Source organism: Ursus maritimus, unplaced genomic scaffold (genome assembly GCF_017311325.1).
Source record: "Ursus maritimus isolate PB19 unplaced genomic scaffold, ASM1731132v1 scaffold_17, whole genome shotgun sequence".
In the NCBI taxonomy this organism is placed as follows: Eukaryota; Metazoa; Chordata; class Mammalia; order Carnivora; family Ursidae; genus Ursus; species Ursus maritimus.
The window spans coordinates 28466164-28478352 of NW_024424119.1; the positions used below are offsets into that span (position 1 = coordinate 28466164).

The 12189-nt window shown below is 53.3% G+C and overlaps 1 protein-coding gene across 1 annotated transcript in view; it reads right to left on the reverse strand.

Annotated features, from left to right (window-relative positions):
- GABBR2 (gamma-aminobutyric acid type B receptor subunit 2) overlaps window positions 1-12189 on the reverse strand; it is a 333176-nt gene that overhangs the window by 215531 nt on the left and 105456 nt on the right. The window contains exon 2 of the mRNA XM_040631654.1: window positions 10616-10753. Coding sequence (XP_040487588.1) covers window positions 10616-10753 — 138 coding nt within the window. The remainder of the gene's footprint in view (window positions 1-10615; window positions 10754-12189) is intronic.

Sequence of the window (12189 nt, forward strand, 5' to 3'; positions counted from 1 at the left end):
TACGGACAAGGGTGCTCAGGCTCTGGCGACAGGAAGTGGTTTGTGTAAGGCCACCCAGCTGGGAGATGGCAGGGCCAGGATGGGAAGCCAGGTCCCCTCACGCTGACCCAGTGCTCTTTCCACTGCTCCTTACTGGGAGCCACAGGTCCCCTCCATGTGCTCCTGGCCACTATGGGGTCAAGGGCCTTGCTGGCTGAAAGGACTCTCAGGTTGGTGTGTCAGACCGAGGCTCAAGCAGGACACACTTTGTCCGCACCACAGTTTGGCAAGAGTCCTTGAGGTCTGTGATGCTGACTGCAGGCATGACCAAAGGTGTCGAAACACTGACTGCACCTGCTTTCGCCCCAACATTCTGTAAGTAGATTCAGGGGCTCAGTTGTAGGTATTTCCCTTATGTCCCCTCCGGAGTCTCAATACCTACTCTCAAACCCTTCTGCCTCAGCTGACATGCCTGCCTTCAAAGACCCTCGGCACCTTAAATCAGCAAGAATCATCTAGGATCTTGTCAAAATTCAGATTCAAGGTCAGTAGGTCTGGGGTGGGACCTGGGAGTCTGCCCCTCTGACACACTCCCAGGTACTGCTGGTGGTGGACCATATGGCTTTAGAGCATCTCTAGGCCAGTATTTCCCCACGTCCCCAGATGATAAGAAGTATCCAGGGCGCTTGTTAAAAATCAGCTTCTCAGGTGTCTTCCCTAGGACGTGATCGGTGGACCTGGGAATCTGATTCTTAATTAGCAAGCCTGTGCCCTGCCCCCACTACCCCCCTCCCCCCATGAGTCCTACTGTCAGGTACAAGTGGACAACGGTGCGGAATCCAACCCCCTTGTTTGGTGCCCTAATCCCCTCTTAGCATGCCCACTAGGCACAGCCCAGTCTCCACCAGAGGACGGCTCCTCCCCCTCCGGCAGGGCCTCTCACCCCGTGTGTCAGAGTCACTGGAAACACTAATGACGTGCCCAAGGCTCAGGCTCCTAGAAGTCAGACAGAGCCTGGCCAGGCTAACCAACTCAGTACCATGTGCCTGAGACTCTCCCGCTCCACGTTTCCTGTCCACAACATGTCCACCCTCACCCTCTGAGGTTGCTATCATACCGTTGTACACGTCTGTCCTCCGGGAGGGAGTCACTTGCCCGGTTCCCTCTCCCCGTCTTCCCAGCCTCCACCTGTAATTCCCGACGCAACTCCGTGTAATCTGCGGTTGTGCTGCTTACTAGCAGCACCAGCGGTACCGTAAGTAGTGTGAGTGATTTATTCATTTAGAGTGAATTATTTACACCCTGCATATTTCCAGAAAGGGGCTGAGGCAGAGAAAGACGCATCAGCAATGTGGCCATTGGGCTTACAGGCTGAGAACCGATATTACTTTAGATACATGGTCTTGAATTAAAAATGGGGGTCAGAACCTTGAATTCAATCTTTTACCAGATGGACAGGAAGGATATGGGTTGGGTCGTTGGCAGGAATAGATTGGGAACCGCCGTGCGCTCGCTCGATAGCACCGTGCCTTTCTTTGCCTTGCTCTGTGAAAACTCAACCCAAAAGAGCACCTGTGCCTCTTCCAGCTACCTTGGGCTTATTTTGCCTCTCCTGCAGGTTCTCTGTTTTAATTTCACTCTTCTGAATCACCTTCATGGTCTGTGATAGTTCATTTCATCCACACGACTTTGAATCTGGAGGCAAATGGAGACATAAATCTTCAAGGAATTCCCTGGCCGGGCCTGGCTGGCGCCTCAGATGGCAAAAGCACCAGTAATGGTAATATTAACCTTAGTCTGTCGAGGGCTTACAGTCTGCAGGGTGTTTCCATCCTGCTCCATGACCCTGTCCTGTCCGATGCTCTCAATAGCCCCAGAAGAAGGGCAGACTTCGCCCACTTTGCAGATGAGTTCAGTGATGCTCCAGGAGGTTGCTGATTTGCCCAAGCCAGTTCTGGCAAGGAGAGACACAGGAGGAACGACTACCCAGAGCACCTGGGTTCGAGACCTCTGTTCCAGCTGCTGCCTCTCCATCATGTCCGTGGGGCCTGGGGTGGCAGGGTGGGGTAGTGGGAGGAGCACGGCTCTGCGAGAGCCTGGAAGAGTATACAGAAGGCATCGCGCTTCTTGAGCGGGGGAATGAATAATACCTGGGAGCATGAGTCAGTGAGGGAATAATGAATGAGAACAGACTCCCTCTTTCCCTCCAGAGGATCAGTGGGTCCTGCCTGGATCCCTGTAGAGGGCTCGTATTTCCTCCTATCCGTCTGTACCCACATCAAAAGCTACCAACCTTTCCTGACCACATGCATGACATTCAGCTCGCTCTCAGGACTGGACTTCCCTGCACCAGGCACCCAGTGACACCGTCAGGAAGACCCACCCATAGTCTCTGCTTGGCCCACGGTGCGTGCCCTTAACATCCCTTCTCCCTCTCTCGCACCACCTTTTTTTCTTCCTTAGGAATCCAGAAGGTGGAAGCATCTCATAGATTATTAATGCACTAAATGGCCCCTCTAGAGACCAGGGCCAAGAAATGGCTCCTGCCCAGCCTGGATTCTTGGCCTCTACTGTCTTTCTTAGAGAGCAGGGGCAGGAGGAGTTTCCAGCTGTGCTCAATCACACCACACCTCCTGAATGTTCTCCATCAGGTCCACGGTCCGGCCACCCAGCCACCGCTGGATGTGGCCGCCCCATGCATGGGCTGGGTGGGGGCGGGATTCCAGCTGGGTGGGTTTTGATTCCCGGGGGCTGGGAAGTGGGTGCTGTGTGCAGCTGTCTTGCTAAAGAACCCTGATCCTGCCCAGGATGCCTTGGTTTCAGGGTCTTTGGTGCCAGAGTAAAGCACCTTGCTTGTCGATGCAAGATGGGGTGATTTTTAAACTCTGAGAGCTGTAATTGGAGATCTGCTTCTGGTGGAGAAGTCCCCATCACTGCAACGGCCCTACTGTTCTGTAGTCTGTATAAGCGCTTTCACTTAAAACGGAAAGCCTTCCGTGATTCTCACAACGGCATGAAACACAAAAGGCTGGCCCCATTTTATGTAAGTGAAAAGGAAGGCTGAGAGAGAGAAAATTAGACTGTAGTTTGGTGGGTGTTTTAGAGCACTGGAGGGTGAGCCATGGGACCCAGTTTTGCTGTTACTGTGAGAACTTGGGCAAGGTCCTCTCCACACTGGGCCCCTGTTTCCCAGTCTGTATAATGCGGACACTGGATCCGATGCTTGCCAAGACCCTACCAGCTCTGGCCTTCTATGAATCTATCTCCAATTCCACAACCCACAGCTAAGTAAAAAAAAAAAAACAAAACAAAACCTACAAAAAACTAACCCTTTGACTTCTCAGGCAATCTACAGCTTTAATACGATAATCACTTGAGACAATCAAGTCTGATGACAAAATTCCTGTTCCTATGATGCAAATGGCATTGACGACAGTTTAGAGCTATGCCAGAATTAAGTAAATAGCAAAGGGCTTGATTGGGGGGGGGGGCAGTCACTGATTTGGTTTTTTAAATGTCAAAACCAAGCCTGATTTGGATTTTGCAGAAATCGAGTCCTAAGTGTTCTTGGCCGTAGTTGCCAACACTTCAACAAACACAGAATCAACATTGCCCTGTCTGCATGACCTCCTTCCCTCCACTCCCTGGCAGAAGCGTCTCCCCGGATTCAGCCACATCACACAGGCTGAAATGTTTCTGCCCGGAGAAGTCCTGGAGGGAGCACCGCAGGGCAGGATGGGCTGCCAAGGGGAGGCTGGGATCATGCCAGGAGAAATGCATCTACAATCTAATATCTGCTGTGCTGCCTTTTAAAGGACAGGCTCTGCGGGATACGGTTCTTGATGAAATAGTGTTTGCGTTTTCCTGCAAGCAGCCCTTCATCCCTTCAGGAATCTGACTTTATTTTCATCAGCGGGACTATTTCTGTCTGCCAGCTAAGGCAGCTATCACCTAGCTCCCAAGAAGGAAGGAGTTTTGTGCTGGCCTCTGAGGATGTCAAAACCCCACACTGCATCTCTTGGACCTTCCCTGGGTTCTGCCGGCATCTCGGTTTTAGCTGTCCTGTCTCCATCCATGCTTCCCCCCTGCCCCCGCCCCCGCCCCCAGCTCCAAATTCTACTGCCTTTTCCCTGGGCCCCATGCTCACAGAAGGACAGCCTGGGTTGGGGGGAGGTCAGCAGAACTGCTCAAGAAAAGTGCAAGGTAGGGTCAAAAGCAAAATCCCTCCAGAACACTGAGAACAGGATTCTGACGGGGTCTGAAAAAAAGTCAAAGGACAACATGGAGTCCAGAGACAGGAGATGTGGGCTGAGGCCAAGTTGGAGGCCATTTAGGGTCTCCCTCCGCTTTCCTTTACCAAGGGACTACAGGTGGAGAACCACTCTGGGTCCCTTCAGACCCGGCAGGCTCTGATGATTGGCCCTCCTCCTTCCAGACGAGACTGAGGCCTAGAAGGCAGGCGTCCTGGCCTCTGTCAGCAAGTGCTCCCCTGGCACCGCTCAGCATGGGAGCCAGGCCGGCGCCAAGCCCAGGGCGCAAGGCAGAATGAGAGTCAACCCTGGCCTCAGGCAGCTCCAGGCCAGGCCGGACCCAGGCACAGGGCAGCACATGCCATGGCAGGGAGGTGTGGGTGCGATGGCAGTGTAAGGAATGGGGGATTTCACAGGAAAAGGGGCAGCAAACTGTACCAGAAGGAATGAGCACAGTCCTTCCTGCCAGGTGGAGAGACCCTGACCTGGGGCCAGGGGCACGAGGGAGCAGGAGACAGGCGGGGAGCAGGGTGGGGTGACCGAGCACCCTCTGACCACACCTGGGACTGTGGGCTTCGTCCTGGCGGCCCTGCTGTCTCCTCACGCCTTCTTCCCAACAGGAGCAGCATACACTGAAGTTCTGGAGACAAGGAGCACTCCTTAGAGTCTCTGGTGTCCCAGGACTTAGAGTCCCAGTGTCTGGGAGGTGAACGTGCCTCAGAGATCACCCAGTCTCGCAAGACTCCAAGAATTAATTGCATCTAAGTCGCCTGAGCTGGGGGCACTGAAATGGCAGCTGGGATGATGAGTGGGTCTACAGCCCTTGAGGCATTTGCTGAACCCCTTAGCCTGGACCTGCTGAGTGGAGCCTGGGAATTTGCATTAGCACAAGCCCATTCCCAGCCCCCGTTAGTGACTCTTACCATATAGTTTGAGAGTCTGCAACCTGGTCTATGCTTACTCTCTGTATCAGATCTCCTAGGCAACAGGCCTGGATGACACTGGAACATTTGGGCAACTTCAGGCAACAGGGAACCCCCTACTCCACAGCCAGGCAGCCTGCCCAATGCTGATGCCTCCAGTGATAAGGGCTTGCTTGCAGGGAGTGGAGGCTCTGCTCCCCACTAACTTCAGCCATTGTTCCTGCACCTCCACAATATGTCACCGAGAACCAGCAACATCTCTCACAGAGCCATGCAGCTCTGGAGGTGAAGGCTCCCACGTGTCCTCCAGTCTGAACATGCTGTCTCCTACGGCCAGACCCCGCCCCTTCCCAGCCGCCTCCCAGCCTGTGCCTTGATAGGTCCCTGCCAGGGAGGCCCAGCTCTGAGCTCCCCCAGGGCAGCGTCTGACCCGGTCAGAGAGCGACGGAGCCTGCACGTCACAGCCTAGACTCTAAGAAGGTCCTCGCATCTAGCTGGAGGAGCTGACCTCCCAGTGGCCGAGTGACTCACATCATGACTTAAACAATATTAGCCTCTCAACGCAGCAACCAGGAATCAAGAAGCCCGGCAAAAGGCAAAAGTTAAATTTAACTGATTTTGGCACCAGGCTGAATTTTCACCCCTCCGTCGCGTGAATCCCTATTTTTGTAGCACCAGGAAACAGAAACAACTGATTACACATTCCAGGCTGTCTCTGTCCAGCAAGCATTGTTCCCCCAAAGGGCAGCCAGAGCTCCTTTTCAATTACACAAATTACATGCATTTTCCCATTTGTGAAACTCTGTTTGGGAGCCCAGTTTTGAATAAGTTAAGGGATTCATTGAATCCCTTGAGTGAATGTAGGCCCACTCCTCCAGCCCTGCACCATCTCTAGAAGCCAGCTCAGCCTCTCAGAGGTGGGGAGGGGGCCGGGAGCCCCCCAGAGTCTGCCTTCCTGGAACGTGGAGGGAGGCAGAAGCTGCAAGGCTACTTCCTATCAAGATCCTGCTCTTTGCTGCTCCACTCCCTCGGCTGGCTCCACAGGCTGGGAGAAGTCTACTCTGCTGGGCTCAGCCTGGGATTCCGCCTCCGAGGTCCCCCGAGCTCTCCAGACTGCCAGGCACCATCCAGGTCCCTACCCCTGGGCACCCCGGTCCGTGTGCAGCTGGAGCCCTTGACCTTATGCAGCCTGACAGCAGATGTCTAGGGCAGTGGTGGGCCATGCCTGTCTGCAGCAATGCAGAGTGATCCTGTTGAGGTGGGGATCGAGCACCTGCATTTCCTCCCGCGTCCTCCGCCTCCCCACAGTCACATCCGCACTGGGAGGGGATCATGGCCGTGGGGATTTCAGGTTCCACAGCCTGTGCCCTGCACTTCGCTCAGTTCAGTGCTCACTGAGGACCTACTGGGTGCCAGGCCCTGTGCTAGGCACTGCGAACTGGGGGATGAAGAAAATGGGGGCCCCTTGCCCCTCAAGAAGCTTATACTCTAGCAGGGAACACCTGGATATAGAATAAACTATTACTCACAAAATGTAATTTCTTTAATGACCTAATCTGTGTGCAACAGAAGTGACACAGAACCATGTTTCCCGATCTTCTTTTCGCCATTACTCTCCCGAGAAGCCCCTGTAGACAGGTATTCCTAACCCTGCATCGCTCATGAAATTTTAATGCCACAGATACTATATATCTACTTATGTACTGCATGTATCTTTGTGCTTTGTACATAAAGAGAGCAGGATGTTTTGCCCCCTCCCCACAAGAACCAATTTACACTGGCTTGTGGGAGATGGCCTTCATAGAGCAGGCTTTACTGAGGAAGGAGCAATTAATTTACTTCCAGGGCTAGGGATGGGAGGCACAGAAGGAAAGGGATCAGGGAAGGCATCACAGAGGAAGAGGTACTTATCTGGGGTGTTGAAGGATGAGGTGGAGTTCCTCTGAACAGAGAAGGGACTCAGCATGAAGCCTCCTTTGCTGGGCAGCTTGAGCTCCTGCCTTCTTCCCAGAATCCCTCCTTCCCGTGGTAGTCAGCCTTCAAGATGGGCCCCAGTGATTTTCACCTCCCACTACTGCTTGTATAGTCCTCTCCCACACTAAATAAGCGCTAATTTGTATGACCAAGAGAATAAGGCATAAACGACAGTATGCAACTTCTGAAGCAAGGTCCTAAAAGACTTTTCCATCTCTGCCTTGGTCTCTAGATGAAACACCTTGGGGGAAGCCAACTATCATGCCATGAGGACACTCTAGCAGCCTTATGAAGAGCCTACAGGAGAGACACCGACTTGACCCCCAAGTGAGGGAGCTGCTGGGGGGGGGGGTGCTGATCCTCCAGCCCCAATCAAGCCCTCAGATGATGCTAGAGCCCAGTCTCCAAATCTTCCAGCTAGACCCCAAATATCATGGAGAAGACATAAGCCATTCTCTGGGTCTGAATTTCTGACCCAAGGAAATAATGCAATAATGATTGTTGTTTTCAGCCACTAAATCTGGGCATGATTCATTATGCAGTGGTAACTACCACAGTCCTGACTTCATCACCCTGTCTCCTGTCTTGTCAGCTTCTCCAAGCTGGAGGCCTTCCTTGCTTGTGCTGAGGCCAGGTCACTCTGGCCGGCAAGCCAGGCATTCCAAGGTTGTACTTGCTCCTCAGCTCCTCAGAGAATTCTGAGGGACAAACCATTCCAAGCGAGGCTATGAAAAGGTCCAGGAGCTCCCTGGATTCCTCTCTGGGTGGGCACTCTCCAGGGAGCTTGGCCTGCCATGTCTGAGCAAAATGTCCATCTACATACAGGTCTTTCCATCCTCTATCCCTGCCTTCCTCCCTCCATCCCTCTGATCATTCAACAGACATATAATAAGGTCTGTGGAGTGTTAAGCACCAGCAAAAACAGGAGGAACTCAGGCCCTGTTCTGTCCTTACGGAGCTTATAGCCCAGCTAAACATGCCCCCACATGTGCAAAGCCCGAAGAGAGGGACAGGCAGAGGGCATGACGGCTGGGCCATGTACATACTCTGCTGGAAGCAGATGCATGGAAGTGAGAAAAAGCAGATGCATGGAAGTGAGAAAAAGCAGATGCATGGAAGTGAGAAAAAGCATTCTCTACCTTAGAGAGTACAGTAAGGAAAGTCTTCTTGGAAGAGGCAGCATTTAAGCTGGGACATGGGGAGACACACTGAGCATGGGGAGAATGGGGCATTTCGGGGGAGTGGGAACAGTGTGGCAGGAAAGAGACCCAGGATGCTGAGGAGTTGAGGGACTCAACTCGGGGAGCAGAGGAGGCAGGGCAGGGGTAACGATACAAGGAACAGTTCGCGCTTAGGTTGTGCCAGGCCTGGTTTGAATCCCAATTCCATCCCCGAATCCATACAGCTGTCCTATGAAATCAGTCCTCTCACTCCCCTGATCCACAGGCGAGGGGCTGAGGCTCAGAGTGGCAGTGTCTGGCCCTGCTGCATAGGGGTGGAGTGTGGCTCTCAGTGCTCAGGAAAGGAAGCTCAAACACAGAGACAGTGACCTGACCAAGGTCTCACGGCTGTTTGCAGGCACCGCAGGGCTGGAAGCCAGGTGAGTGGTGTTGGGTCCCAGGCTCGTGTCTGGGTTTGCACCATAGCACACCAAGCTGCTCCTCTGGCCTCAGCTCCTGTTATATCTCACCCATATTCAGCGTGGCCTGCTCAGGCCACAGCGAATGACTCACTACTCCCCAGGCCCATGCACTCCCCCACCGCCTGCTTCTGAGCGCCCCGTGTCCTCTGCCAGCAATGCTCTCTCCACGGCTCCAGCTGTCTAGCATCCTCTCCTCCTTCCCAGCCAGTTCCACATCGCTCCTCTGGGAAGCCTTCCTTGCCCCTGGGCTGCGTTGGTGGCCCTCCCTGGGACCTCACCCCTTCCTCCTCCTACCTCAGCCACAGGTAGCTCTGGCCTCCCTCCGGGCTGTGAGGTCGGGGCTCTACCTGCAGCACCTCATGCGAGCAGGGCCAGACTCACTGAGCTCCTCAGTCAACAGGAGTGCGGGGAAAGCAGATTCTGCTGTGGTCAGGCTCCACTGGCCTCCTCATTCTCACCCCAGCTCCCCACTGACCACGTTCCCACCCCACTGCCTTGTTCTCAGCTCCCTGAAGGAGCCAAGTTCTTTCCCAGCACAGGTCATCTGCATCGACTACTCCATCCACCCCACCAGCTCCTTCTCACGTTTCATCTCCGGGTCTCAGCTCAAATGTTACCTCTGCCAAGGGGCACTTCCTGATGGCCTTGGGGCAGTCACCACCTGTCCCATCACCTTGCTTATTTCCATCCTGGCTGTTTCCTACCACAGTCTCAGCTCAAGACTCCCTGAGTTTAAATCCTTGCTTGGTCACCTAAGTGCTGAGGGTCCTTGAGCAAGTCACTAGGCCTCTGCGTGCCCAGGTTTTCTGATTTATAAAATGAGGATGATAATAGTGCCTACAGCACAGAGCGGGTATAAGGACTGAATCAATGCAAATAAGTGTTCAAACAGTGTCTGGTATGTTCTAAGTCTGGCACGCATATGACACAAGTGTTAGCTCTTAGTATGATGACTTGTTTACTTGCTCCCTGCCTGTCTCCCTCTTAGCATGTAGGCTCCGAAAGGGTAGGCACCCTGTCTGTCCTGTGGCTCCCCAGAGTCCTCCAAAATCCCAGGCACAGGATGAGCTGCCCATTCTATCTGTTGGATGGATGGATGGATGGATGGATGGCTGGCTGATGGCTGGCTGATGGCTGGCTGATGGCTGGCTGATGGCTGGATGGCTGAAGCAAAGACATGAACAGCCCTGCGTGGCTCACCCCTCCTCTGTCTACGCCCTTCTCTCTCCCTCACAGCTAGCACTAGTGAGTTGAGCCTACATCAGAGCGTGCACTCCCTGGCTGGATGGTGTATGACATTAGCCAGTGTAAAGAATCCTGGCCAGGAATCCCGGCAAAGGCTTGTGTGTGGGAAAAGGCAGTCTTGGTGGACAAGACCATGTCAGTGGAGGGGGGGACTTGGTAACGAGTAGGTAAAGGCCCATCTGATCAGGGAACAGTGAGAGCAGGGCTCAGAGGCCTGAACGTGCAAGATGCCTTTGGGGAAGGGTGGGTGGTTGGGAGGGGCTGAGGCATGGAGGGAGTGGTAGGGACAGGAGAGGACACTGGGCAGGCAGACTGGCTGGACACTGGTGACAGAGTCAGGCTAGGACATCACTGAAAGATTCCAAACATGCAGCGGAAGTGTTGGGGCTACCCCATAGAGACCCACCATGTGGGACGTGCCAGCACAGGCCTGGGGGTCAGGCCAGGAGGTGGGGTGGTGGGGGCTGGGCAATCAATCATCCAGGGAAGAGTCTGGGAGGTCTGAACCGGGCAACTTAGGAGTCATGTTGCACAAGGAACCATTCCTGCAAAATACTGATGGCCAAAGACAGTCCCCCAACCAAGGGTGACGTGGACCTTACCTGCACCAGATTCCAGCCTTGGAGGGACTCCGCGATGATGGATGTAACGGATGGACAGACTCCTCCAAACACCATCAAGTGGTTCGGCCCATATTTTATTGCATCGTAGAAGGCTTTCAACCCTTTTGCATTATCACACTGGAGAGCAACAGACAGAAAGAGAAGCCCGAATTAGAAACAGCTTTCCCCAGGGACAGGGGCCCAATGGTGGATTCACACAAACAAATTTCCTCATGGGAAACCTGCTGGGTTTCAGCTCCCCCCTTGGGAGGCCTCTCTCTAAGCCAGCCCCGAGCCCATGCTACAAGCTCAGCGAGTGTGATGTTGGTACCCCCCATCCTGGCTCTCTTCCCGCTGAGCACCCTCCCAATCCAGGACCTCTGGCTCTCTGGCTATCTCCTTACAGAGCACACTGAGGAAAGGGCCCCCCAATGCTTCAACTCTGGGGTCTCCCCCTTCCTGGAGTCATTTACATGTTAAAAGAGGACAAATCCACACCCATTAGAATGGCTATTATCAAAAAAGCACAAAATGGTAAGTGTTGGCAAGGATGTGGAGAAATTGGAATGCTGGTGCACTGCTGGTGGGAATGTACAATGTGCAATGGCAGGAGGAAACAGTACTGCCAGGCCTAAAAAGTTAACCAGGATTACTGTACAAGCCGGCATTCCATTGCTGGGTAGATAGCCCCAAGACCTGGGAGCAGGGACTCCAAGAGGTATCTGCACACCCATGTTCAGAGCAGCACTGTTCACAATAGCCAAAAGGGAAAAACAACCCAAATATTCATCAAGAGATGAAGGGATAAACAAAATGCACATATACCCACAACGGAGTATTTTTCAGCCTTAAAAAGGAAGGAAATTCTGACACGCACAACAACACGGATGAATCTTGATGACATTAAGCTAAGTGAAATAAGCCAGATGCAAAAGGACAGCTATTGTAGGATTCCACTTAGATGAGGTCTCTAGAGGAGTCAAATTCATAAAGACAAAGCAGAATGGTGGCTGGTGGCTGCCAGGGGCCGGGGAAGAAGGGAACGGGGAGTCAGTGTTTAATGGGGACAGAGTGTCAGTTTGGGAGGATGGAAACATTCTGGAGATGGACAGTGGTGATGGTCGCACAGCCTATGGGAATGTACCTAATGCCAGTCCACTGTGCACTTAACAAATGGTTAAAATGGTAAATTTTATGTTATGCATATTTTATCACAATAAAAAAAGAAGGAAGAAGAGGAGGAGAAAGAAGGGGAGGAAGAAAAGGGAGAGGAGGAGAATCTAGAGGGAAGAACCATACACGTTGGACCCAGCCCCCTGCCCAGGAGCTCACATCCTAGAGAGGAAAACAGCCCTAAAACAGATTCCGGCAATCCAGTATGGAAAGGAACAAGAACAAATGTCCTCAAACGTTGGGAGTCCGTTCGGACTCACTCCCACCACCACCTCCGTCATTCAAGCCGTGTGGTCATCTCCTCCCTGCACAGAGGGACTGGTGCCTAGCTGGGCTTCTCCCTTCCCCGGGCACCCAGGTGAGCCTGCTCACCACCCAGCCGTCATCGGAGGTTCTTTGTA